Source organism: Calypte anna, chromosome 9 (genome assembly GCF_003957555.1).
Source record: "Calypte anna isolate BGI_N300 chromosome 9, bCalAnn1_v1.p, whole genome shotgun sequence".
Classification (NCBI taxonomy): domain Eukaryota; kingdom Metazoa; phylum Chordata; class Aves; order Apodiformes; family Trochilidae; genus Calypte; species Calypte anna.
This window is the reverse complement of record NC_044255.1, coordinates 205,609-233,599: the sequence shown is the minus strand read 5'-3', so window position 1 is coordinate 233,599 and position 27,991 is coordinate 205,609. Positions and strand designations below refer to the sequence as shown.

The window sequence follows — 27,991 nt, the reverse complement described above, 5'->3', positions numbered from 1 at the left end:
TTTGTGTTACACGTGTCACAAGATGAGGCTCCCCAAGGCACCCCTGGGAGAGTAAGTAGGTATTGGTGGAGATGTTAGGAACCATAACTACAGAGTAGGAAAGTAAATTCAAAGCAAGGAAGCAAATTAAAAAAGGGAAGATGGATGTCTGAAATTCTGTGGGTGGCTAGTTGTATTCCCAGGTTGCACTTGTTAAAAGTTTTTTTATTTCTTCTGCAACTTGTCTTTTCTCTTGTCAGCTATGGGTTCATTGACACAAAAATCCAGCTGCTTCATCCACAGAGCTTTAGCTCTGATTTTTTTAATTTTTTTTTTACTTCGTTTTGTTCTGGTTCAATATTCTTGGATAATTAGCCTTGGTTGAGTTTAAAAAAAAAAAAAAAAGGCAATTTAAAAAATTGCTCAATATGCTCAATAACATTGATTGAGAAGGTTATTATTATATTATTGGCAGGAAATTCCATATAAAACAGCATGTCCTTCCACAGGGATTCCTAAGGATTGAGTGAGTGCTATCTCAGATCATTAGATTTGAAGCTCATTTTTGTAAGTAAACTTGAGGGGAAAGCTGACAGCTCTGAAATTAATGACTGTTTCTAGGAAAACCTTAATCCTGATTTGGTGGAGCTGTTCTGCATTTGTATAGGTGAGTTTCTTTTTCATCCATGGCTTTAGTCCTCAGTATTATTGTTGAATCCTACTAGTGCATATTATTTCTTTGTGTGTGTGTGTTTTGTTTCTTTGTTACATTATTTTTAATTTTTATTTTTGCTTCTTTTTAATTCTATTTTTTCCCCCCCTAAAGCAATCTTACACCACCCCCTGTCAGGACACTGGAGCATTTCACTATGCTTGGTACCTTTGCTAGAAAACTTTCTCTTCATATATAGAGTCATAATCAGATTTACTAATTTTTAAAATTTTTTTCTTCTACTTTAGCACATGTGGTGGTGCAGTCCCTCCCTGTTTGCTGAGCAAGATACTGTTCTTGCTTTAGTCACAAAAGCAGTGAGCCTAATAATTTGTTCTTGTTTCAGTAGCAAGTGCAGCAGGCTGATCCCGTTGGGCACTTTCTCATCCTGCAAAGCAGAGCACTTAGCTGAGATAATTGGGTACCTTTTTTTCTTAGTGCAAACACAGTGGGTTTGGGCAATTAGGCACTCCTTAACTGCACCTGACATTCTTTTTGCAGAACATACCTGAGACCCCTTCCTGCTTGGAACACAGGCCCACTCTGAAATTTGTCAAACTAACCCAAATCCTGGCTGTTATGGAAAAGTACTGACCCAAATCAACTATCTTGGACCCTATAAGTATTGGTCTCAAGAGGGTGGCTCTTCAGAGCTTTCTGGGATCACACAAAGCTGCAGCCCTCATCATGTCTCACAAAGAAAGCCAATTCAGCTGCTTGAAAGAGTGAGTAGAGGGGAAAATCAAGTTATAAGAGGCTGATATAATCTGACTCTGCTGGGTAGTGGAGGTGGGGGAAAAAAACTACTTTCATGATATTAGTTACCAGCATTTAACATCTTAACAGGTTAATATTTATGTCTGTATGTGTCAGTTTCTGCACAATTCAGTTTAGAAGCTGATTTTTACTTGACCCTCTGTATTGATTATATTTGATTCTTGATTAGATTGTTATAAGCAAGCCATACAATTAATTTTGTAATTTGTTATAATAGTGTTAAACAATCTTCATTTACTGCTACTGTAAATCATACCATACCCATAATTATGCCCTATGCACTGTTCTTGAATTCCTACACTTAAAATCCTTAGTTGTAAACTGTTGACCAAGCCTGGGGCTAGGCATGGATTCAGCTGCGTCAAGACTCCTCTCCCAGGAGTTCAGAAAGCAAGGGTGTTGACTCAGAACCTCATGACTCACCAGGGCCTTCCTCTTTCTTGTCCCTAATTCCAGTGCAAATTACTCCAGCTCATCCTCAGCTCAGCTTCTCCTGCCCTTGATCCCTGTAGAAATCACTCCCATCCATTTCCAACCCCTACATGCTCCTTCCACATGGCAAGTAATGGAGTGAACCTTGCCAGCACATCTTGTTAAGTCACACTTTCACAAATCTGTATCAAAAATCACCTTTTTCCTTTGTCAGCCATTCTTTAAGCAGCCTTAAGACCTTCCACTCTTGTCTGTGACAGCATAAAGCAACTCTAACTGCTGCCTTTCTTACACAGAGAAATCTGCTCCCAGGGCTCTCATCTGTTACCTGGAACAGCTGTCAGTAGAAGTCTGTAGAATGCTCTTGTGGAAGTTGAAAGAAATTCAGTAATATGAAGAATATTGGTTGGTATTGCCCTATTTTGGATCTGCTCTAGTTAAGATTTGGATCTGTTCTTGGTTAGTGGAAAAATGTCTTTATGTACTGTGCTTTTTGATCTCTATAGAAAAAGGTATACAATGAGGAATGGCTCTTAGGATGCACTTTTATCCCCCTCTGCACACCACAAGTATAGAAATCAGTAGGTGTTAATGAAAGGTAGGAAAAATGTTGATAAAAATAACTCACGTTATGTATTGCATGGGCAGTGGTTTTTGTAAGGAACAGCAAACCTGCTGGTGTCATTGTGCTGTTAAAATATAAACTCTTCCCCATCTCATCTGCTGGGCAAGCTATTTGTTGAATTACTCTTTAGTGGATGATAGCTCATAACTAGCAGTTGAAAACTTCTTTGCTCATCTTGCTTTTCCTACCCTTCACATAAAGGGGGTTTGTGCACAAATCCAAGAGAAAAATGAGTGAAAACCCTTAGCCTTTGCTACACATGTTTTCTGGTATAACTCATTAACTCCCTGAAACACAGGCATGGCTGGGTGTGCTTAGCAACAATGACACTTCCATGGTGTCTTTTGCACAGGTGTTGATAATTCAGTTATTTTAAATTACCAGTACCAACACCAATAAGAACTAAGCTGCTCCTGCTGAACTGAAATGCATAATTCAGCTGTAATTCTGTCAAGAAGTGAATTGGGAAATTTGTGAACCAAGAAGAACTTGAGGCTTATGACAGGATCACTTGATTTTAATGGCATGCACCCAGCTGGATAAACATCCAAACAATGCAGAGGATCAATGGTATGCTGAGCTCAGCTCTGTTACACCCTCACAGCCTTGTTCCAAATACCAGGCAACAGGAAATACCCTTTGCCAAAATACAAATCATATAAGAAGTTTTTAGTCTTCAGATTAAAGCCAGTACATTGTGTATTTCACATTTACTAAGAGGTTTTAGTGTTATGGCTGTATATTAATGGAAAATTATGATCTTGTGGTTCCTCTGTTACAGGAGGTGTCAGTGACCTGACTGACAGGTTTTTAAATGGCTGTGTTGGTTCCCTCTGCCTTATGAATTGCAGAGAGCTTCCACTCAAAGAGTTTTAAATTGTATTTAAACACAATATGCAATAAATAGTATGTGGTTGCTATTCTGAATGAAGCACAGGGTACTGCTCATGAAGCTACTACTATAAATAAAACCAAGCACTTGTTTAACAGTATTTTAATGTCCTTGAGTTTATGGCATTATGCAAAGATTATGCAAAATACATATTTAATTAAAGTTATAAAATGGAGCTTAGAATACTGTACGCTTAAAAAGCAAGCATGACACAGGAAAAGCAGACAAAAATGCTATTGTTTATTGTTACTCTTAAATTTATGACAGCATTTCTGTTGTTTTACTGATATGACTTCTGTAGTTTTTACTCAAATGAATTTATGACAGCATTTCTGTAGTTTTACTCATATGACTTCAGCTATTCCCTCAAAACAAAGTAACAACTTTACTTGTAAGCATCTGCATCTAAATTTCTCTCTTCCTGAGGTTTTGATGCTCCCTAACTTTAAAGGGAAAATTGGGTGGGGAGATAGGAAGGTGCTATGCACTGACCAGTCAAACCATCTAATTAGAGTTGTCAGAGGAGGTAGGTTCAAATAAGCAGTCCAATTTGCAGTGAAACTGTCAGAATGATAGGTATAATGTGTCAGGCAAATAAGAGCTGTGGAGGGGCACCTCACATATGGCTAAGCTTTGTTATACAGCTGTACTTAACCCAAATACAAATGTTCATGTGGAAGTTTATCATGCATGTCTGAAAATGGTATTTTAGCTACATGCTTCACTAAATTATTTCTTTTTTTTTAATGTACATTTCCTAGAGGAGGTTGGAATACATGGCTGTGTTCTAGTGGGCATCTGAATGTTTCTTATTGTTACAACCAGGAATCCATGGTCAAAATGTCTTTCTGAGACAACACAAAGCTCAAAGTTATCTGAGATTCTTCAACTCTCAGAGTTGCTCACTCCATATCATCCTCCAAACTGGTATGAGAGTAGGCAAAATGTTTTATGAATTTGAAGGTGGGTAGTGGTGAACTAGTGTTGATCACAATGAAAAAATGATACACATTTATATATTTTTGCACATTCATGTGAGGGACATCAAAATGGTGGTAAGGAAACTTAGAAAACAACAAACATAGAGTCTATGCAGTAGGACTACCACACTTAGTTGAAGGCATGCAGGTACATACAAAACATGATGATTTATGAAATGCTGAAGGAATTATGGCATTAAAAAATATAAAAGCCCAGCTGAGTTATTTTGACTTCTTTTATACTTAAAATCAATGGTGGGTGGAACATACTTTGCTTAAATGAAGCTGTATTTTCTAAAAAAAAAAAAAAAAAAGTGGCTTCCATGACTTATCTTTTTCAATTCTACTGCAGACTTACTAGAAATCCTCTTATTTCTCAGAAGCTTTTTGCTTCCTCCTGACTCAAAGTGATTTGAGTCAATTGTGTTTTAGCTATATGTAAAATAAGTGCTTCTCTATTTTCCCCATGAGGTGCATTCAGATAACTCTCACTGACTTTCATCTTCCAGCACAGGAAATCTTACTCCAGAATACTTGTGTAACCACCTGGTACAGTCAGCTTTGCCATCTTGACTGGATGATACCTTGTTAACTAAAAGGTTTTCAGCCCCCTTCAGTATGGACCCTGGAGATAAATATTAAAGGCATTAAATTTGCACAGAGAGGGTAAGATAAAGATGTTTTGGGTTTTTTGCTTTGAGGCTTTTTTCTTTCAAGTCTACCCATCAGGTTGGCAAGGTTAAGAGGAAAGGCTTTCCCTTAAAACAAAGGCAGCAAGGAAAATTTCAGCTAAGTGGCAGTTTGACTGATACAAGTAAGAATGTATGGGATTTGCCTGACTGCCTGGGATGTCTGAGCAGTGTGTCAGAAATGGAAGAGCAAAGCCAACTACTGTTCCTTCTTGGTACTTGTTCTTCTCTCACTATAGGTAAACAACACCTGCATCTATTAATGTGAACAGAAACTTGTAACTGACACACTGTCCAGGCAAATAGCAACCAGGTGGGTTTTTTAAAAATTATTACTGCTTGAGAAAACTTGAAATAGAAGAAAACAGCTTTGCAATGATGAAATGCTATCTTGGAGAGGGTGCCTACTTTGTCTGCTGTTACAGCACACTTTCAGCTCTTTCTCCCAGAATGGCTCTTACCTAGCAAAGAGCAGGCTCCCAGAAAATCACGTTCCTTATACAAGTAATACAGTTTTAACATTTTTCATGCCTGTGTCATGATTAGCATTGGATATAAAGCAGAAATGAGAAGGAGCTCAAAAAATGCAATGCAAATAGAAGTGTATGTGAACAGAAGTGTCTGCTCGGCCAAGAGGAAGCAGCTTATCTCTGCCAGAATAAAACAACCTTGAAAAAATTACCTAAACTCATTTAATTCACCAAGCAGAAACAAGGAAATATCAAAGCAGAGTCCTTCTGCATCTGACAGACCTGAAAATCATGAAGGAAGCACAGCAAGTGAGAGAGGACAGCATGCAAAATCTTACCTCAGTAAAAATTCATTGTACCCATTACTAACATAACAGAAATAGGAAGTGGCTTCTAAATCTTTCCCTTAACCCAGGCAACTCTTGGCCTGGCCTTTCTGATTGAGTTCAGCATACCACAGACTGACCTACTTCAGAACAAGTGGGTCATGATAAAACTTTAAATCAGGAAGCCTGAACCCCACTTCTCTCTGCAAGCGAGTTTGAGTCAGAAACACTCTTTACTTTTCGTTCTTCTTAGGGCAGTACTTTGGCTCAAGAAAAGAGAATTTGAGACCTGTGTGGCAGGAAGGAACCCAGAGTTCTCAAAACTGTGGCTCGTCTTTGTAACTGAATTAATTTTGCTTCATACTGTCCAATATAGTTAGCTCCAGCACTCAAGATAAGTCTATATCACAGCCTTTCAGAAGCTTTTGAATATTGACTTCTAGTGAGCTTCATCCTATCTTACTTTCTGGCACTCTTGCAAACTGCTGATGTAAGGAAAAATGCACAGGGAGAAATTGATCTATAAATTACCTTTCCAGGCCAATAACATCAATAGTTTGAATCTCTGTGCATAGAAGCTCTATCTCATGCAGAGATAACAATTGCTGGAGAATCAGGCTGTGTGTCTCAGCATTAAATTCTGCTTTTCACTGTAGATATTTTTGAACTCTCTGTGATGTGCATGTAGACTTTGGAGCTGGCCTTTCATTGCTTAGAAGCTGTGTGGTCTCTCTGGATGCTAAAAACTATCAGGGCAGCAGTTTTGCCCCAGCAGTCTAGAAGTTTTTCCTCTAGAAGTAGAAGAGCTGCCCATCCCTGCCAGGTTTAGCTGTGTGCACTTCAGCTTGGTCTGCTGTGCCATCAGAGTCCTCAAGTAATGAGCTGTGTTTAAATCTTTCCCTCCACTCCCTTATCATAGAATCACAGAATTGGCTGGGTTGGAAGGGACCTCAGAGATCACCAAGTCCAACCCTTGATCCACTCCCCCCGTGGTTCCCAGCCCATGGCACTCAGTGCCACATCCAGGCTCTTTGGAAAGATCTCCAGACACGGAGAATCCACTACTTCCCTGGGCAGCCCATTCCAGTGCCTGATCACCCTCTCCAGAAAGAAATTCTTTCTCATCTCCAACCTAAACCTCCCCTGGCACAACTTGAGACCCTGCCCTCTTGTCTTGCTGAGAGTTGCCTGGGAAAAGAGACCGACCCCCCCCTGGCTCCAACCTCCTTTCAGGGAGTTGGAGAGAGTGATGAGGTCTCCCCTGAGCCTCCTCTTCTCCAGCCTCAACACCCCCAGCTCCCTCAGCCTCTCCTCATAGGGTCTGTGCTCAAGTCCCTTATGACAGCTTTTACCTTTGCTGCCTAAAGTCTCCTTAGATAATTCTTCCCATGCTACAGCTCTGGTTCTGTTTTGTCAGACAGACACACTGTTAGTTACTTTATATTTATTTTGCAGACAGGCCTGTTCTGGGTGGCACTCTGGGAAGTACCTCAGCACAGTGTTAGCTCTTTGTTCAGGTGATAGGCAATTCTTTTTTCCAAGTACTATATGGGGACAGAGCAAACAATGCCATTATGGCAGTGCCTCTTTGGGACAGGCTGCATACCAGAACCAGAGATTTACCAGAACTGATTTCTGTCATGACTCCACTGCTCCTGAATCCTCTGCTTACAGGAGCAAGGAAAGGAGGTAATAGTTGAGGCCCCATCTGATATATCATCTTCCAGTGTTGTCACTGTCTCTCAGTCCCAGGTGATGACAAGCTGTGATGTGTGCATGTTCAGACAAATTTTGAGTAAGAAAGTGAGGAGGGAGTGCACTGAAGCACCAGGTACTGATGTCTGCAGCTTTCCACTTCCCTCTCCTCTGTTACTATGGCTGGGCTGCATTTTCCCTTTCCGTGTCTCATGAAAAGCAAACACAAAAAGAAACTTGTCAGCATATGATATGCAAAAAGGTGAAAAATTTGTTCAAGAATCACAGTAATTGAGTCAATGATGCAAATTCAGCCCTGAAGTACAGAATTGAAGAGATGGTGTGCCATATGTCACGTGGAACTGCAAATACTCATTTATTCTGTAGAAAAGTATCAAGCCTTGAAATTTGATGAAAAAATGTTCATGTAACACTTGTAGTTGGTGTTAATGAATGTGGAAGGCAACAGAAAGGCTGCATGAATGTATATTTATGAAGAATAAAGGTGGTGTTAACATAGGGAGCCGTGCCTAAGCCGTGGTCATTTGTAGTATCAGTTAAATTAAGAGAACAGAAAAATATTTTTATGCAGAAACAATAATCTGTTATAAATTATTCCAATCAAATGCAAAAAGCTGTTAAGAAACTGGAGACCACAACGAGCTGAGTTTATTCAATAAGTTATTTTGGAATTGGGTCGTTCTGAGTAAGTCAGTTCAGTTGGAAAGCTTTTTGCTTTATTTGTTTTAAATAAAAATTTCTTATCTGCCTCAAGACTTTCCACATAAAAATAAGACAAAAGATTAGAATAAACAAATGGGAAGAAACCCCCAGAACCTACTTTGTCCCCCAGTCACGTCCCAGTGTAAATGTGAAATTGTCCCATTGTATTTCACTTCCTGGCTTTCAGAAACCAAGGGGTTGTCTTCAAAGTGAAGCTGTAGGGAGTCGTATGGGTGTTTTTGGGAAAGTCACTTATTGTTAAATGCTGACCAGAACTGTCTTCTGTTGACCTGTTGTCAATAATGTCTGTGGGAAGATTTATTAAATAAAAACGTGTTCACTGCTTCCCCCTGTTGATGCTCTACAGTCACTTTTGCATAAAGCTTTACTTAATATTAGTATTCTGTTAATACATTAGCTTTTAATGATTTATTTGATGGCTCTTTTCAAATATATTTTTGTGTCTTTGATAAAATAGTATTTTCATACTCAGGTATATCTCCAGAGTTTCTCTTAAAAAAATTAACCTGTAACTGATTTTTTTCTTTTCTAAAACTTCTTTTTAATCTTCCCATTTTCCTTAACCATTAAATGAATATTTGCTTTCCAAAAAACTCTCATACATCTATTCTGCTGCTATTTGTGACTCATTCTGATGCACTCTAACCTTTGGAATCTGGTACTTTCCTTCCTATAGGATAAATGAGAAGCCCCTGCAGTTCCATGTGGATTCCATAGCACAAGCAGCTCTACTCATAGCACTCAGGGCGGCCAAGATGAGCTGACCACAAAAACTGCAGAAAAGCCTTACAGGATCGTGTGATAAACCAATAAAAGGTAGAGAAAATTCAGTGGAGATAATTACAAATTGGTGCAGTTGGGAGAAAGGAAACCTAAGTTTGTGTTAGGTTTGTGTTAGGTGATGGGTGCTGTAGCTCGCTGTTTCTCTGTTACTATCTGGGCACTGTAGGGGATAATTCTGATGAAATAAAACGACGGCCGTCAGGAATCCATCGGTAAGAACTGTGAGCTGGACATGAAACACTGGCAGTGCTGCCATCCCAGCTCACAACAACCCGGCCCCTCAGGGGAGGCCTCATCTGCCTGCTCGGGGCAGGACGAGGCCAAGGCCTCAGCCGCCATGTCCCCGTCCCCAGGGCCGCCGCTCAGCTCCCCGTCCTTCCCCCTTTTCCGCGCTGGCCCTGCGGATGCCCAAGGCCGGGCTGAGGGAAGGGAAGGAGCTGAGGGCACCGGGCCGGGTGTGTGAGGAGGGGCCGGGTGGGCGAGGGGCCGGGTGTGTGAGGGGCCGGGTGGGCGAGGGGCCGGGGGTGTCCTCCAGCTCCTCACACACCCAGCCCGGCGCCCTCAGCTCCTTCCCTGCCCGGTGGCCGCGCAAGCGCGCAGGCTTTGTTTGCGCGTTGCTATGGAAGGGGCCCGTTCCGTGCGGGGCTGAGAGCCGGGGAAGATGAAGCTGAAGCGGCTGCTGCTGCGCTATTACCCTCCGGGTGCGGAGCGGGGAGATCGGGCACATTCCCTGCGGGAGGGGCAGGGTGTGTGTGTGTGTGTGTGTGTGTGTGTGTGTGTGTGTGTGTGTGTGTGTGTGTGTGTGTGTGTGTGTGTGTGGTGGTTTGGTGTGTGTTTGTGGGTGTTTGTGTGGGTGTGTGGAGGGGGGCTCCTGTCATGGTGGTTTGCTCAGCTCTGTCAGGAGCCCGCGGGCTGATCCCGCACCCGGATTGACTTCAGGTGCGGGTGGGTTTGCTCTGCGGGTTGCTGAGAGACTTCCAGCTGGATGTGGGGCAGTAATTAGTGACTTCTCCTTCTGAAATCCAGCTGGTCTGATATGTGTGCAATGAGGAGTTTAAAAAGGCAACAGGTGCGTTCCTTGGCACCCTAAGCTGTGCATGCGTTACCGGGAGGCCTGTTTAGCCCAATATCGCCACGTTTCTTATTTTCCTTTTTTTTTTTTTTTCTTTTTGTGGGTTTTCTGAGCAGAGCTGTGCTGCGAGGCTGCCTTCATCAGCTATCACCAGCTCAGCAGAATTAATGAGTTTTTTAGAAGTGAAACACCAAGGAGATGGACAGCTCAGGATGTGTATTGCAATCACAGATCTTTCTTTCAAATTAAATGCTTTTCTAGCAGACTTGGAAAATGCAAAATGCCTAAAAATTTGTTGGAATTATCCTTCCCACGGAAAACCAAGGAGCAGCAAAAATCCAACCAGTTTCAAAACAGGAAGCAAAGTAGTTAAGCACCTTAATGCTTCAGCTCAGTAGAAGGTGCACAGGTGCCAGAGCACTCCTTTATAGGTATAGGAACTGTGTTATGATTTTTTTTATGTTACTGCCTTTGGTGTACATTATAACAAGGTTTGTATGACAATGCTTTCCAGGCTCGTTGGAAAACCAAACTACAGCAAGTCCCCTCAGGACTGTTTCTTTGAAAGCAGAGCTGATGAATAATGCAAAGAGTTGTTGGGGAAAAAGAGGTTGCTCATTGCCAGAACAGAAAATGGCTCATAAATAAAAATGTTTAAAATCTTTTATTGTATAGGCATATCAGAGCTGTTCATCATCCTGCTAGCTCTGAGTAAGAACAGCCACCCTCCTTCTAGTTCCAAGAACTGGATGAACTGAATGTAGGTCTGCTGAAGTTAGTGGAGCAATAAAAGTGGAAGCATTGTCATCTATAATGCATCTTATGAAATCCTGGACATCCAATTAAGGCCTTTTAATAATTTTAAAAAATTATTTATTTAAAGGAATTATTCTGGAATATGTGCAAGATGGTGAGACAAAGACCAGATCTATAGATCTACTTGATCTCAGACCTGAGTAAGTATGATATTATTTCAGATGACAGCACTCTCTGCTGCTTTATAGCATGCTTATCTACAACTTTATTTGCTTGTTTTAAAGGTCAGCCTTGTCTTTGTTCACTGTAACACACAGAGAAAACCACAGACAAGTCATTCTACTGCCATTTTAAATACAGAGCCCTGCATTCCAGCTTATTATTCCTGTCACACTTTTCAGAGGTGAATCCTCCTTTTACTCACAGAGTTACAATTTTCAAGGTGCCTGTACAAAGCCATTAGAAATATACAGCACTTAACATGGTAATGCTGTAATGAATAACAGTCCCTGGGTTCTGTAATAGTATTTCTGGTCTTGAAAGTTACTGTGTCTCCTACATGGTGAAACTAAGGATCTGCTTTGTTGCAAGTAATGGAAATTTTCTGGTTTGTTTTTGGTTTTGTTTGTTTGTTTGGTTTTTTTTTGTGAAGAGAATTGCAGTTGGCATCCCTGGGGGGTCTTGTGGACACCAATAGACTGCAGACCACATTTTGAAAGTTCTTCTAACTGAGTGTTACAGAAACAGGCATAGATTTGTGAAGACACAGGCAGAGATAATGTTAACATTTTCCATACATAATTTATCTTATTACTACTTCATGGGTAAATTTCTTGCCAAGTTAGAACTTCTAAAAGCTAAATTTTACTGTATTACTTAAGTAAGAGAGGGAAGTTTAGAAACCAAGAAAGCTTTATCCATTCTTTAAGCCATTACAGAGTGAGATAAACATATAGAATCTAATTGCCTGCTTCAGTTTTTCTGCAAGTAAAAATTTCTTACTTTTGTATTCATAATTATTGCCAAAGTATGAAATCTGATGGTTTTATGTTTTGAGATGCTTTTTGTTTATTAGTTTGTTTGTTTTCCCCCACAATTAGCACAGATGCCACAGCCTTAGTAGAAGAAATACAAAATGCAGAACCTCTCATCACAGATTCGTGCAAGGAACATGTCATACGTTTAGTACAAAGACTGCAAGAGAAGCTAGAGGAAAAAGAGGATCACAAGTTCAAACTTTTTAAGGTCAGAGGCATCTTTAAAATAATTTTGGGCATTTTGTTTTGATATTGAGAGTGTTTTCAATGCTGCATATTGTGCATACTGTGCCTGAGAACACACTTTGGAATCTGTGACCAATTTCTTAGCTCTTTTCAGTCACCTCTCACTGCTTAGAGCAACTGAGTCTGGTTATGTCTGCCAAGAATTCCCCCCAAAATGCTGAGAGATATCTTCCTAGGCACTGCTTACACGGGCTGATGTAGGAGGGAGTGTTTTGGGTGGAGAGAAATAATTCTCCTGTTTGTTATTCGAGACTCAGTGGACCATCAACACCTATAGTTAGGTTTACCAAAAACCTAAAAATGGGCCCCAAGTAAATTAGCTGCTGGAAAAAGCCTTAAGTATTTTCATACCATTGTCTGCTTGTTCTCATTTTTGTGAAAATTATGTGGTTTTAATGTATTCTGCAATATACAGGAATACTGGTTGTCATTAGTATTATGTTTGCATATCAATAGTTTGATCTTCGGTGTGAAATTTATTTTAAATAAGTCTTTAAAGAACAATTATTACAGAGATTTAAACATCTGGCTTCAAATCCAGGATTCAGTCTGTCAGAAGGGAATTGACTTTACTGTATTTAATTGTGGAAATAGAAATAAAATTACTTCAAGACATTGCCCGTTGCCATCCCAAATAATGACGTGTTGTACCTCTCTTGTGTCAGCAGATGGCAATGTGTAGCTATAAAAGAATTGCTGCTCGGTGTGTTCCTGGTGAGAGAATTTAGAGAGAAAAAGAGAGGTTTGTGTTGGTTTGTTTAGCTAAAAAAAAACCTTTCTATGTTGCTAGATATACCTGGGATTCTGTTGGCCAACAGATGATATCTGGGTGAAATCTGCAAAGATCTGTGTCTTTAACTTTGGAAACAAAGCTATGTAATATTTTCAGTTATGCTCTCAACTGAGACTTGCTTTTCACAAGCTTTTGAAATAGTTCATCACAGAGAATGAGAAATCATCAAATGCTAGTTCCATTTTCAGTGTAAATAATAAGTCTTTTCTTTGATGGGTATAGTACCACATTTGATATTCTGTATTTGGAAATACTAGAGGCAGGCAAATCCAATCAGTGCTGGTTTATTTCTTTCCTTTAAGAGTAGTTAGAAGCCTGTAAAGATCTTGTTTTATGTTTAAGTTCTGTTTAGGGCTTCTAAATGAAACATATGGGTATCAGGTACTCCTGAGATTGTAACAAAATACAAGATGGCAGTGAGTTGGGGTTTGTGTGTTTGGGCTTTTTGGGGGGGTTTTGTTTTTTTATTTTCCCCAGAAATATCCCAGGTATTTGCATTGTTTGACAATGAATATTTTTTTCCTGTTGCTCTGGAGTACAAATCTTGAACAAATGAATAAACCCATTTTGTTTTCCAGCAATTGTGGTGCCAGTGTTGGGTTAGGCACCTTGCAGAGAAACAAGATTTTGAAACAATTTCTCAGATTTTAAACTATTACATAGCACTGGTATGCCATAGTGAATTGCAGATTTTTACCTTGGGAATAAATGTCTTGCAGATTTTAAAGAACTGAGGTACACTGTAAAAAAATACTGCATTAGGGTTTGCTTCTTGGATCATTTGCAATAGCAATTCCTTGCTGGTCTGGAGTGCTGCAGCACTGGGTATTAGAAAACTAGAATTAGTCTCATGATCTAAAATCAAAACATAAAGCCATCTTGTTTTTCCTCCATTTCATAATTGTTAAATACCTTTTTTTGTTCAGCTCTGCCAGCATGGAGCCCTTTACAAATTTCCACCTATCAAATTTCCATAATTATCCATTTTGATAACCTGCATAGATATTATTATGGCTATGAGATAATTTTAATATGCTGTCTGATTACAGGACCTTGGAAGCCATGTTAGAAAAACAGGCTTAGCCCATTTCTGTTCTTCCTGGTTGTTAAAACAAAATCACATAATGGCTGAAAGCACCCCACAACCTGAAAAACTCAAAATACTCAGTTCAGCTGGACCTCTTGACTCATTATGCAAGGTTTAACATTAGTTGGGATTTCATTCATCTGTGATGTCACCAGGTGTGGTCTTCTCACTCATTCTCTTTTCCCCTTTCAGCTCTGGTCTAGGGTTACTTTGCTGCTCTCAGAGAATTTGGAGGAAAGCAAATATGGAATAAAAACCTGTTCATTCGAGTAAAATATTAATTTGAAATTAATACTACACAAATACTATATCTGCAGTGATAACCTGCTGAGGCATGGGAGATTTTTTAGTTAGGGATCAATGAATTACAGTTACAGCTGCTTACTGACAGGAGGAGGAAAAATATTATTCTACTGATTATTTTGAGCCATTAGCTTCATTTTATTTATTTATATCAAATGTTTTCTCCCTTCCCTTGCTTCTATTTCAGGTACTTAGAGCCCATACTTTGCCACTGACCAATGTAGCATTTAACAAATCTGGTTCCCGGTGAGTTGTTTTCAAAGTCAAAATACAAAACCACTAATTGAAGTTTTGTAGTTGTAAATTCATTTGTGAGGGAATTTCAGTGCTCTTATCTTGCTGAAAAAAGCATTCAGCTCTGCTGCTTATAAGCATGAGTGGGGATTAGATTTCAGGCCTCTCTCTGGGAATTATTGAGAGAGGAAAGGAAGTAGTGTGTGAGATTCAGTTTATGTAATTTTTTTTTCCAGGGTGCTAGTTTGTTGGCAATTACCATATTTCATGAAGAAGCACCTTTATAGCAGCAGAGTGAATATTACTAAAAGCTAAATAAGTCTTTGGACATAAATTCGTTTGGGACTTTCACTGTAGTGGAATTTCAAGTTATTTGATTTCTCTCTGGGTCTAATAATTTCTTCATGTCATGAAAGCAGCAGCTTCCTTTTTAGTTGAAATATGTTAAAGATTAGAAACAAATTTTTTTAATGAGCCCATATTTGCTAAAAAACCCAGGAACCTCTGTGGTCATTAATCTCTGTTTTCAAAAGAAAGCAATTTAGGTTCTGATACAGTACTAACTGAAATCTGTGGAAATAACTGTGCACCAGGGCTGGTAATATGTTTAATGTACTCAGAAAAGATTTTCCCTTTGCTTTAGCTTTATCACTGGAAGTTATGACAGGACCTGCAAAGTATGGGACACTCTATCAGGAGAAGAGCTGCATACACTGGAGGGACATGGAAATGTTGTCTATGCAATAGCTTTCAATAATCCCTATGGGTAAATATATTTACTGTGAGACCCATCCTAATTGCTAATGATGCTATCTTGCAAATACAGAACTGTTACTCAACATTTATAATAAAATAAGGTATCTTGAATGGAAAAAGTTCAATTTCTGAATTTGTGGAGCTCAACTGTAGCTAATAACACTGTGACACCTTATGTTATTTGTAAGAGACATTCAAAACGTGGGTTTTTCATTTAAAAAATGAAATGTAGAAATTCAAAGCATAAATTTCATTAAGTACTCAGTGTCTTGAAAACATGAGCAAGATTAATAATATGAAATGCATTTATTTATTTTCATATCTACATTGTAAGATTGTTTTCTGAATATTACTGATTCTTTACTGCTTCTGTGTAATTGTATATGTGAGATACAAGCACTTAGGACAGCTTGTGTTGCTTTGGGTATAGCTGCTGTGAATTCTAACATCTTTGAAGCAAGAGAGTCTTTTATAAATAAAAATGACAGGATTTTTTTCCATTTAGTGACAAGATTGCCACTGGATCTTTTGACAAAACCTGCAAAATGTGGAGTACAGAAACAGGAAAATGTTATCATACTTTCAGAGGACACAGAGCGGAAATAGTGAGTACTGGTGGATATTTCTTATTCCTTTGTGTTCCCTCACACCATCACTATGGCTTCTGATTCCAGGTCTGTGTGAGCTGACATTGGGAGGGGGCAGCTATTCTGCTGCATCTATTCACACATGCAGACATTGTGAGCATTTCTGCACTGTCAGGGAGTCATAGGATCATTTTGCTTGGAAAATGCCTCGAAGATCATTGAGTCCAACCATTAACCCAACACTGTGAAGTCCATCTTGTCCCTAAGTACCACATCCACCCATCTCTTAAATAATTCCCTGGGCAGCCTGTTCCATTGCCTGACAACTCTTTCAGTAAAGAAATTTTTCCTAATATCCAATGAGACCTGTGACTCAAAGACTATTGTTGAATATGAAGCATTGCTGCAAGGGTATGTCCATAGTTATTCAGTATTAAAGGAAAAGAAAAAAGAGAATGGACATGGTGAAAATTCACATGAAAATGCTGAACTACTTCTCAGCTACTGTTTTCCTTTTTACATGGCACCTCCTGTTCTATATTACCAGAACAGTCACATAGAATAATGACAGAGAATGGGAAGATGACAACATGAGATTTTAATGTCAAAAGTTAACTAAGGAAGTTGTTGATCTTTTGTTCTTGCTTTTTTTGTAAATAAATATTAAGTGGCCTAGGTAATGGCACCTGTCAAGTGTGAGTGCACAGAGTGTGTTTGAGAGTACACAAAACAATCATGGTTTAACCATAACTGGGCAATCTCAAAGAGAATTTTGAAATAAAGAAGTAAAATTTTGAGATAAAGAAAAAACAAGAATTAGAAGATAATTTGTAACAGGGTGGGCGAGACACTAGTCTGGAAGCAGCAATTGCCAAAGTCTGGGTATCCATCCCAGTCTCTGCCTAAACCAGAGAGACCCCTTTCAGTGTCCAGTTATATCCTGGGGTAATAAATAATGTGTATAACTTCAAGGTCTCTTCCTTTTGGAGACACCATGAGGAGGGAGCATGCATCCAGGTAGTGGTTTGTCAGTACAGGCTTCAACAAACAGGCAGTTGTCCCTCTGGAAGAGGGGTGGGTGTGAATTTGGATGCCTTCTCTCTGCCATGGGCAACAGCAGAAGGTAGGAAGGGGAATGGGTTCAGCTGAAGTCAGAGCACTCCTGTCTCCTAGGGAAGGGTGTGCAGGCTGAGGAACACAAACTCTGGTAACCTCTGCATCCTGGGAGAGAGGAGGAGTGTGCATGCAAGAGAAAGTGTGTGTGTGTGTGTGTGTGTGTGTGTGTGTGAGAGAGAGAGAGATATCAAAACTCCTTTGAGTCAAAGAGGTTTAGAAATTTGCAGCTGTTTATTAAGATTGCATAAGTTTGTATCCTCTGTTACCAGTACTGTTACTGAAGACATGGGTCTCTGCCATTTAACCTGGCACTGTTAATAAATTAACATCCTGATTTCCATTAAAAATTTGTAAACTAAATAATTTCTCCCCGTGAGACAAAATGAAGGACCTAAATAATGAATTTTGATCCAGGCTCAGGAAAAAGTACAGGAAATCTTTCACTAAGTCTTTTTAATGCATTGCCATTGCAAAGCAGCCAATTAGTCCACTTGATTTGAGTAGTTATCCAGAGCTATGGGATAAGGATTTGTTGTTCTTCTAGTGAGCTGTTGGAAGAGCTCTGCAATTTGTCAGACTTTTGTGGTGATTAGAAATATTAATACTGAGCACTTTTCAAATTTTTTTTTAGAAAATGTCTATAAATACTCTCCCACTTTTTCCATCCCATGTTTCTTGCTACAGGTATGTTTGTCATTTAATCTTCAGAGCACTTTGTTGGCAACTGGAAGCATGGATACCACTGCCAAATTATGGGATATAGAGAAAGGAGAAGAAATAATCACTTTAAGTGTATGTTTGCTTTCCTTTTTAAAGGTGTTCCTTGCTTTCTTAGTTTTCTAACTGAGATAAATAACATTAAAACAGTTCTAAACTTGCAGAGTTTCTTTTACCAGGTGGTCCCACAGTAACTGCAGTTACAAAAAAGATTAGGAAAGCTTGAAGGGAATGATAAAACTTTGGTATTTTATAAGAAGTCTTATTTATCAAATGATGGATTTTCTCTTTTCAGTGATATTACTGCTGTGTATCAGAATGCCTTCCATTGCTCATTAAAACACTTGGTGACACTGAATTATGACCTCCTCTGCTTTAACATAAAGGAACTCTTAGAACATCAATGTCAAACATTACCTCTGCATGGATCTTCTTCCTGTAGACATCAGCAGAGGGCAGCCCTCCAGTTACCTCTAGTTTCTAATGTCTCTTTGCTTGGCTTGCTGGGATTCCACAGCTTCAAGGTGCCTGTGCTATTCCAATTCATTTCTCTCATATGAATCCTAAATAACAGTGCATAAGCTTCCTTTGGAGTATGTGGCCTGTGGAATGAGGAAGGCATTTCCTCCTTCTCCTTGACTTTCTCTTCCTCAGAGCCCTGAGCAGAGCAAAGGGTAGTGGAATGTTTGATTCTTTAGCATATAGGTAGCTTTACATTAATTTTTCCAGTCCTCTCCACCAATGACAGCACTGACAAGCTGCACTGTACTTTACTGTAAATGAATCCCCTGATATAAATATACATCAGTGAAAAAATTTTATTCTGTTTAAATCAAATATGGAAAATATACACCAATGGCATCACTGTACAGTTGCTCACTGCTTAAGTGCTGTGACTGATTTTTTTTTCAGTTGTTTGGATACTGGCTTATGTCCCAACCCAAGAGATCTTCCTATAAAAAATTTGAGACAGAAAATAATATCTTGAAGGCTTATAGAAGGACTTACTGAGAAAAAAGTTGCACGTTAAACTCCAATAATGGAAAAGCCATAATTTGCATTCTCATCTGCCTTTTTAAAAACTTTCTCAGGGGCACTCAGCAGAAATTGTTGCACTGTCTTTCAACACCACTGGAGATAGGATTATCACTGGCTCCTTTGACCATACAGTGGTAGTGTGGGATGTTGGCACTGGCAGGTACTGAAGAACTCTTACATATCATTTATATTGCATGTTTTAATGCCAAATGAAAGATGCTCAGCTACAAATTACAGACCTTGGGTTTTTGCTTCATTTAGAGGATGTTTTTCTGATAATTTTTTTACTGCTTTTCCCTTAGTTCTTCTAAAAAAGAGTGCTGCTCATGATGTACTTCAGTATATGCTTTTTGTTCCAAGTTTCCATCTTAAGGGCACTGAGGAGGCAAACTGAATGGGCATATCCTGTGTTTGTTGCTGATGAATTCTCTAGACAGAAAAATATTTAATGAACATATAAACTCATGGTTTGGAAGGTGTCTGAAATCTTTAGATGGAACAGACTGTTCCAACTAAGAAAGAAAAAGTATATTTTATGGTGTAGAAAATTTTTCTGGTAATATTGTCTTTACAAATTATGGAGGGTATGTTTTCATTCTGACAATCCTTTATGCCAATATAAAAGTGGAGAAAATGTGACCACCCCCTGAGTGCAGAGAACAAAATGTCTTGATTATGATGCCAACAAAAAATAACTTAGGAGCTAAGTAGGAACTTGTTGATTCATTCTGACAAATCCATTTGTTTTTTGAGCTGGAAACTCAGTACAAGTAGATTGATAAAATGATTGCCCTGATTACTGACAAAGTAGCTTATGAAGATCAGAATCTTATTATGTTTTCAGTCTTTTTTCTTTTTGTGAGAGGAAGGAGGATATCTCATATATACAAGGAAAGTCTGTGTACAGTAGTATCTTGGGGTAATAGACCCTGTGTATCACTGCAAGATGACAGTAAACATTGATTTAAAAAATAATATACATGTAGTACATCATGTAAGGCTTGATCCTGTCATTTTGAAGCTTGTTAAACATCAGGAGTTTAATGTTTGCCACATAAATCCCAGGGACACCTGCGTGCATTCAGCAAATTGGACTTTTTGATTCAACATCATTGTCTGGTGTTCTTGCAAATATTTTATTTGAAAACAGCTTCTTCTTCCAGCCTCTTATCTGAGATTGCAGTGAAGTTAAAGCCGTGGGATTTTCATATTGCATTCTTTATTTTCTAACAAATGATTGTGGGCTTCACATCAGGGTCAGTATCAAGAAGGAGCATCTGAAGGAGGAAATTCTTATTTAAGCACTGGCAACCTGGCAATTAGCTAGTGGGCACTGTGATTGTGCCAGGGCAGGATTCAACCTTTTTAGGTGGCACTTGGACATGTATACATTTAGTAATCATGAAAAGTTGCAGTCAGAAAGACTGGGAGCAAATCCTACTTGTGTACCTGTTCAGGTAGATTTGCAAAAATCTCATAGGTGAGATTGCACGTTGCCATCTTTCACCATGTGAAAATTGCTTTCCAAATTGGGGTTGAACTTGAAGTTTCTTTGAATTTTGCTGTTTTACACTAATGATTGCCTGAGTTCCTCATTGTTACTCTGGGTGGATATCCACAGTGATCCTAAGGGAGATTGCTGATGACTTTCCAAACAAAAAAATCTCAAGAAGGTTCAAGATTTGGACATAAATTTTTAAAAGAAAAAATAAATTTAGAAAAAGAAGGTAAAATAAGTTAAGTTAAATTAAAATAAATAAAACAGGGTGAGAGGTAGAACACACTTGTGTAATATGGGCCTGTATTCCATGAATAGTGTCTCCACAGTTAAAGGTGTCCTAAGACAAATCAACAGCCTCTAACTGGGGTCAGGATCACTGAGCACCAGGATGCTGAGACAGAGACAGTATCTTCTGATATGTAATTATTATTACAATTAATTATTACAATTAATATTAGAGCATCCGTCTATTAAATGTCACTGGAAACTGAAGGCTAAAGAAGTATTATGACTGTAGCTGATTTTTAAAAAGTCTTTCATTTTATGTGGTTTTGGTACTACAGTAACAGCAATCTTGATGGACAAATAGTATCTTCACAAAATTAAGAATCTTTCCACTGTTTTTTTTTTTTTCTTGATGATTTTTTTTGTTGTGAAAAAGTCTACACAGTTACAACAGTTCATGTCTCACACTGTTAGAAAGTAAAAGAAATAATTTTATAAAATGACTGAGTATAATCAGGTTTTCTGTTATCATAAAAGAAACAGAGAATTCAATTAATCAGGAGATTTGTTTTGCTGCTCATTTAGCATTTACATTTTAACTACCCTCATATATCTTATGCAATAGATAAACTCATTTAGCTGTTTTCCAGTTGTTAGTTTATTCAGTAGTTAATACAGTTTTCTATTAATGATACAGTGATATTATAATTGTGATAATAACCTAATTTACTAATCCTTTAATATATATATATTTATCTCAACACTTTTTTTAGGTTTCATTGCCTTGTAGGCCATTAATCTGAAGCAGTAATAGCTAATTGTATCCTCTCTATTCAGCTAAAACTGAAGCATTTAATGGAACTTGTACTTAAACAAGAAGTTTAAGAATAATGAGGATTAGAAATTATATTTCAGTTTGGCCATCACTGCCTGTCACTGGGGAACATGCTGACAATGAGCACCTGATTCAGCACCACTTGATCTTCAGGGGATTTAAGAAGAGGTTTAGAATTTATTGAGTTTTAGAGATGTGCTCTTTTGAGTTCAATGGAGTAAGATAATGGGAGGATAATGTGGGAAAACTTGGTATATGTTCTTTGTATGTACATGGATAGAGATACAAATCTGTCCCTGGAACTGGAAAGTCATCACGTTTCACTGAAATACAGTCACTAAAATATTTTTGAAAGAGAAGGGAAGACCTTTCCATTTCATTACTTACTGTCTCTATCACAGATAAAACATGATTTAGAATCCTAAATAAGCCATACCACTCCATTTAATTGCTTTAATGGATAAGATTTTGAAGACTTGTCACATTAACTATAACATTTTATAAGTTCACTTATAATTTATATGTGTATGTCAAAATACACACTAAAAAGGCCAATCCTCTTTTTTTTTATAGGAAGTTACATATTTTAATAGGTCACAGAGGAGAGATTAGCAGTGCACACTTCAACTGGGACAGTTCTCTCATTATCACTGGATCAATGGACAAAACATGCATGGTAAGAAAGTGTTGTATGTACTGAATACAGCCACTTCATATTTAAAAATAGCTTTTGTAAATGGAAGATTTTTAAACTTGTTTATTTTAAACATTATTTTAAACTAGTGCATGTAATTCATTGAATAATTTACAACTAAATGCAAAACCTATAGCATTATTTATTTCAGTGAAGTCCAGTTAAATAACAAATTTAATCAGTACACTAAAATAAAAAATATGTAGCACTTAATTAAACAGACTAAACAGTGACTCTTTATTGACCTATATCCAGTTTTCTTGTTATTGCATTACCAGATATCAGAAATGTCCTCTACATATTTCTTTAGAGATCAGCTAGATATCTACTAAGCAAATTAGTGAAAATAAGCAAAAAAAATGACTCTTATTTATCTATGCAGCTGTGGAATGCTATTGCTGGGACACATATAGCAACTTTTACAGGTCACAGTGATGAAATATTGGATGTCTGCTTCGATTATGCTGGCCAGAATATTGCAACTGCCTCTGCTGATGGTATGTGACACAACTGGGACTGCTGTAAAACTGCAATAATAGCATGAAACACCTTTGTCTTCTTCCTTTGGTTTTGCTTTGAATTAGCTTGAGAAGGAGTGTCACTTGAAACTGTAGCTCAAGCAAAGTTGTAGAAGGTCTGGCGTGAAACTTAAGATGTTTTTGCCACAGAAAATATTTTTATTTTTCACACTTTAATGAACTCAACGTGACTTTCCCTGTTAGCTTCAAACATGCAGGGAAATATGTCACTTGTGGTTGGAAATTTATTTCAGATGTTCATGTGTGTAGCTTTTGAGTGGTTTGATTTGGGAGGACCAGCTTAAGGCTTAAAAAGGTAGTTGGAGTATTACTCTTACATCTGCTGCTGGGCTATTGAAATTAACCACAAGAGAATATGCAACAGAGAGAGAGTGAAACAAGCTGCTTGGTTTTGTTACCAGTGTGCAGAAGTTTTGCACACTTTGCTTTTTTAAAGCAAAACAATCACACATAGCTCCTCCTCTGCTTCAACAGGATCAGCCAGAGTTTATAATGTTGAAACCAAAAAATGCATTGCAAAGCTGGAAGGGCACGGATGTGAGATTTCCAAGGTAAGCTGTTTGCCTTTTGCAGCTATTCTCTGTGACATCCAACCCACCAGTTATTTCATGACACAGGAACATTGCTGTAGAATGTGATGGTAAAATAAGTGATGCTTAAAAGTGAGAGGTCTGGCTAAGAACTTATCTTTCCTGAAATAACATTCCTTTCAACTTAAAGGGGATTGTTTACAACTCCCCACCACTGAGCTAAGGTAATACTGGGTGTACTACTGCCACAGGCTCCACCAAGAGCCATCTTTCATTATTGTCATGTTGTTCACTATTTGATTCCTTCATCCCTCCACAGGGATGTGCACCTGAAGCTGTTAACATTGAGATGAGTATTTGTTCTTTACCTCAGTACATAGGTTGGGTCTCTGTAACCCAAAGAACTGGGGAGCAGAGAGGAAGCTGTTGTACAAATGTTCTTTCACTATGGTCAAGGCTAATAGATCTTCTGCCTGATCTGACCTGAATTGTACTTGTCCTTGGAGTCCTCAGATTCTCTGACAGAACAAGCACAAGTTTTTCAGTCTCTTGATCACTGTCTTGGGTTAGTGCAGTGGTGTTTTGGAAGCAATGGGGGGGGGGGCACAAGGGTGGCTCTTGTGAGAAGCTGCTGGAAGTTCCCCTGGCTCGAACCCATGCAGGTATGAAAAGCTGGATGCATCCCTAAGAGTAACATATTTAAGAAAGAGAAAATGAAACTGAAAAAAAAAAAAAATTAAAAACAGATCTTCAGAGAGGGAGGTGAGAGCAATGCCAGAGCAGAGAAATCAAAGTGGATGAAGAAGGAGGAGATAGGAGGTGCCTGAGCAGAGATTTTCCTGTGGCCCACAGAGTCTGTCCCCATGGAGGAGCACACTGGAGCAGTCCCTGCAGGACCAGGCTGGGCAGCTGTGGAGCTGCATCCTGTGCAGGGTGACAGAAGGGGAGAGGTAGAGCTGCAGCCATGGAGGAGCATGGTGGGCACACATGGATCTGCAGCTCCCAGTGCCTCTTCCCAAAGCAGCCATGACCCTGTGTGCAGCCCAGGCTGGAGCAGTTCCTGAGGGACTGCACCTGTGGGAGCGACTCATGTCAGAGGACTTGGGAAAGGACTCCCTCCCATGAGAGGGACCCCGTGTTGGAGTGTGGGAAGAATGTGAGCAGGAGAAACACCGTGTGGGGAACTGACCCTGAGCCCCCAGTTCCTGTCCCCCTGTGCTGCTGAAGGGCAGGCAGGAGTGAAGCAATTTAGGCTGGGGTTGTGTGTTCTCTTTCTCCTGGTAGATGAAATTTTTTTTTTGCTTCCCAAGTTGAGTCTGTCTGGTTTTGCCCATTTACTGTAAGTGGGGAGTGAAAAACTCCTTATCCATGTCTCAAGTAATGAGGTTTTGGTTGGATTTCCTCCTCCCCATCCCATGATAGCTGTGAAGGTGAGTGAGAGGAGCCTGGTTGTTACTGGCTGGGCCTAAAGCACAACAGTGACATCCTCAGACTGCTTCCTCTGAGGCTTTTACAATCATCTTTATTCTTTGCTTCCACCAGATCTGCTCCTCTTACCTCATTTGCATTTCTCTGCACACCTGATTTATGGACTTGGATAGACAAAACATTTCTGAGGCAAAATACATAGTCTTATTTTCAACAGTAGGTAAAGGGGCTTGGAAGTATAGAGACTGTTTCAAAAACCAGTTGGTCTTGAGATATGTGCTCATGTCTCTTGCTGGAAGTATTGTCTGGCTCAGTTTTGAGTACCAAAGTTCAGCTGCAAATCAGGTTAGTTACTTTAAAAATTGTACATATTTTCCAAGCTTTGTTATTTAATGCTTGCAGCTTTTCACCATTCTTTTCAATGGATTTTTTTTTCAGTAGCTTCCAGGCTAGTGTGCTAATTCTGTGCTGCTTTTGTTTTATGTGGTTTGTAATCAAAATATGAATATTCTCCTTGAAATATTCACTGAGGAATGCAGTGGGGATACATGCTGACCTGTGGTGGGTTATGGACAGCTTCCCTCAGGGTCCTTACAGCTGCTGTGATTTCTTTGCTGGATGTGAGAATCTGCTCATCTGGGAGCATGTTGAAAAGTCAATCTATTTCTGCAGATGTTTTTTCTGTGTAGCTGTGATCTTGGGAAGGTTATTACATGGAAATCAAATTTCTGGGGAACAGGATTTTGCCCTCAGTAGCTAAGAAATTGAACACTGTATAATAAACCTGGTCTTGTCCAGTTAGTGCTATAAAAATGTGTTTTATTAGCTAGAAATACATGCAATTTGGGCAATGAATGTTTAACAAAAACAGTCATACTACAAAATGAGTTGGTTTTAGTGAGAGTTTTGTTATTACTGAGATGTATGCTATTTAATTAAGAACTAGATAAAATATATATAAATGTCACATTGGAATAATGATAACATTTAAATAAAGTTTTTACAGTTGTGGAGCAGTTGTGGTGCTGAGTGATAATATTTTGAAGTCTTCATCTTACTAGACAAAGTTTTCAGCTACAGAAGTTTGCTGGGTGACTCTAGTCAAACACTATCCTAAATTTTAGCTGAAAAGGAGAATGTAAGAGTTGCTGGTTTCTGTTTTAATCAATAGAAATGCTTCTTTTTTTTTAGGCATAGTGACTTGCTAAGTAATGTAACTTTTCTATGTTTTTCAAGGTGGTTTTCAACCCTAAAGGCAATCGCATACTAACAGCCAGCTCTGATAAAACAGCTCGACTCTGGGATGCTGCTACTGGATACTGCTTTCAGATATTAGAGGGTCATACTGATGAAATATTCTCTTGTGCTTTCAATTACAAAGGTGACACAATCATTACAGGTAATTAATATAGGGCTTTTTGTTTGGTTGGTTGCTTTTTTTTGTTTTGCTTTGTTTGTTCTTTTTTTGAGAGAGATATCTTTGAAATCTTGTTATGGTAAAAAAAAAGAGTGTTTCCTGGGGCCATATCCCCAAACCAGGCAACAGCAGTGACTTAAAATAAAGTCAAGAAAAGCCCAAAAAGTCACTTTTGAACTGAGGATTAAGTGAATACAGCCATGAGCTGATTTGTAGAAAGGTGTGGGCATATCCTATCATCTCTCCCATTGCAGGGAGGGAGTTCTGGATGAGCAAAAGGCAAAGCTTTTGGAAAGGGAGCACATCTTTTGTCTCTTTGACACCAAGCACTGCTCAGGTTTCCTTCATTCTGGACAAAAAGTTGTGGAAGTTGGAAGAGACATGAACAGACTGTGATTGCTTCCATCTTTTGACTGAACTATCAGAACACAGGATGGTCTCAGCTCAAAGTTTTGCTGTAGGTCCTGCTGTCTCTTGCTACTTAAGGACAGAAGATATTTCCCTGGCTCCTCATCACTCTGTATAGATTGTTGATGCAGGTGTTGACAAAAACAGGTTATGTTGTGTGATACTGCAAATGACTCCTTCACAATGTCTGTTTGTTAACAGGGAGCAAGGATAACACCTGCAGAATATGGCATGACTGAAGAGAAGGAAGGATCCAGTGTGGTGTATGCCTGCTTTGTGAGTTTCATAGTCAATAAACTGACCTTCAGCTCTTTGCTTTGTTCACCTTTGGGTTTGGTGAAGTAGAAAAGTTACCTAGAAGTTGATGTGTTTGGCTTTGCTGATGCTTAGTAGACAGGGAATCACAGGACAGTAGGAGTTGGAAGGGATTTCTGGAGATCATCTAGTAAAATAGCCCTGCTCAAAGCACTGCCCCCCAAGCAGGCTGCACAGGAATGACGTGGCTTTGAATATCTCCAAGGACAGAGAATCCATAGTTCCCCCAGGCAGCCTGCTTAGTGTTTGATCATACAGTGAAAAAAAGTTGCTTTTTATTTTTCCTCTTACACCTACAGGGAATGGTTTTTTGTATTTCAGTTTGTACATGTTGCTTTTTCATTGGGCAGCACCAAGAAGTCTGGCTCTGTTCTCTGTCACCTGAGAGAAATGATTACTGTGAATGAACCCAGTAAGATGGCTGTTTCTTTGTGTATCACTTTTCAGCTGTAACCCTTTTATGAAAAAAAAAAAGTACAGCTTTATAATATTCTTAGGTATGAAGGAGGTGGTTTTATGCTTAGTGGTAATGTTTTTATTGTGTAATAAAGTATTGACTTTAAATGACAGTTCCTCCACTTTTAATTCAATACCCATTTGGTATTTCTGGGGAAAACCAGCAACCATTTGTGAGCTGCATTGCAATTAACTATTGTGTGCCTGCTGGAGTTGAACTTCTGCTCACCCTCACTTTCACACTTGCCCACATCTTTCTATTCATTCAATTCCTTTCTGCTCAGCCCTCATTTTACCACTTTCACCTGAGGTAAAAGAAACCAAACATGGGTGGTAACTCCAACTATGAACCCTGGCCCAGAGATTCTGGCCAGCATGAAGAAACTCTCCACACCAAAGACTTGGAGCCAATGATCATGACTTAAATTTAGAATTGGATGAGGAACACCTGCAAGTTGTTAACCACCATACAAGGAGCTGTGGCTCAGCTTTACCTCTCACCAGCAATCACCAACAGGTTTCACCTGTGCAGAGGTCAAACCCTCCTCCCTTCCTCCTATCGGAGCCCCAGCAACCGCAGTTGCTCTCTGCAGGGAACAGAGAAGGAGCAGAGCCTCCTGGTCTCCTCCAGCAGCTTGGAGAGAAGAATGAAGAGGCCAAAAAGGTAGGATTGAACATAATACATATGTTGCCTGAGAGAAAAAAGGGGTAAAGGAAGTGTGCAGCAGAGAAGGAACTTGAAGGTGTTTTGTTTATCCTGGTTGTCTCAGGGTGGTCAGGGAATTGACTTCCAAGTG

At 39.1% G+C, this 27,991-nt stretch overlaps 1 protein-coding gene across 1 annotated transcript; it reads left to right on the top strand.

The window, feature by feature from the left end:
- The first annotated feature begins 9,765 nt into the window (after positions 1 to 9,765).
- Positions 9,766 to 26,662, top strand: DAW1 (dynein assembly factor with WD repeats 1). The gene is made up of 13 exons (XM_030456290.1): positions 9,766 to 9,805; positions 11,060 to 11,132; positions 12,033 to 12,177; positions 14,586 to 14,644; positions 15,276 to 15,398; positions 15,894 to 15,993; positions 17,776 to 17,883; positions 18,900 to 19,006; positions 21,981 to 22,083; positions 22,484 to 22,598; positions 23,115 to 23,191; positions 25,835 to 25,997; positions 26,625 to 26,662. The coding sequence occupies exons 1-13, from the start codon at positions 9,766 to 9,768 to the stop codon at positions 26,660 to 26,662; spliced, it is 1,251 nt and encodes a 416-aa protein (XP_030312150.1).
- The last annotated feature ends 1,329 nt before the right edge of the window (positions 26,663 to 27,991 follow it).

Bases quoted from the DNA above. Each gene is read 5' to 3' on its own strand.
- DAW1 (XM_030456290.1), top strand. From the start codon at position 9,766: ATGAAGCTGAAGCGGCTGCTGCTGCGCTATTACCCTCCGG. The intron at 17,884-18,899 runs GTATGTTTGCTT...AAACTTTCTCAG, and splicing joins AAGAAATAATCACTTTAAGT to GGGCACTCAGCAGAAATTGT. The intron at 22,599-23,114 runs GTATGTGACACA...CTGCTTCAACAG, and splicing joins TGCAACTGCCTCTGCTGATG to GATCAGCCAGAGTTTATAAT.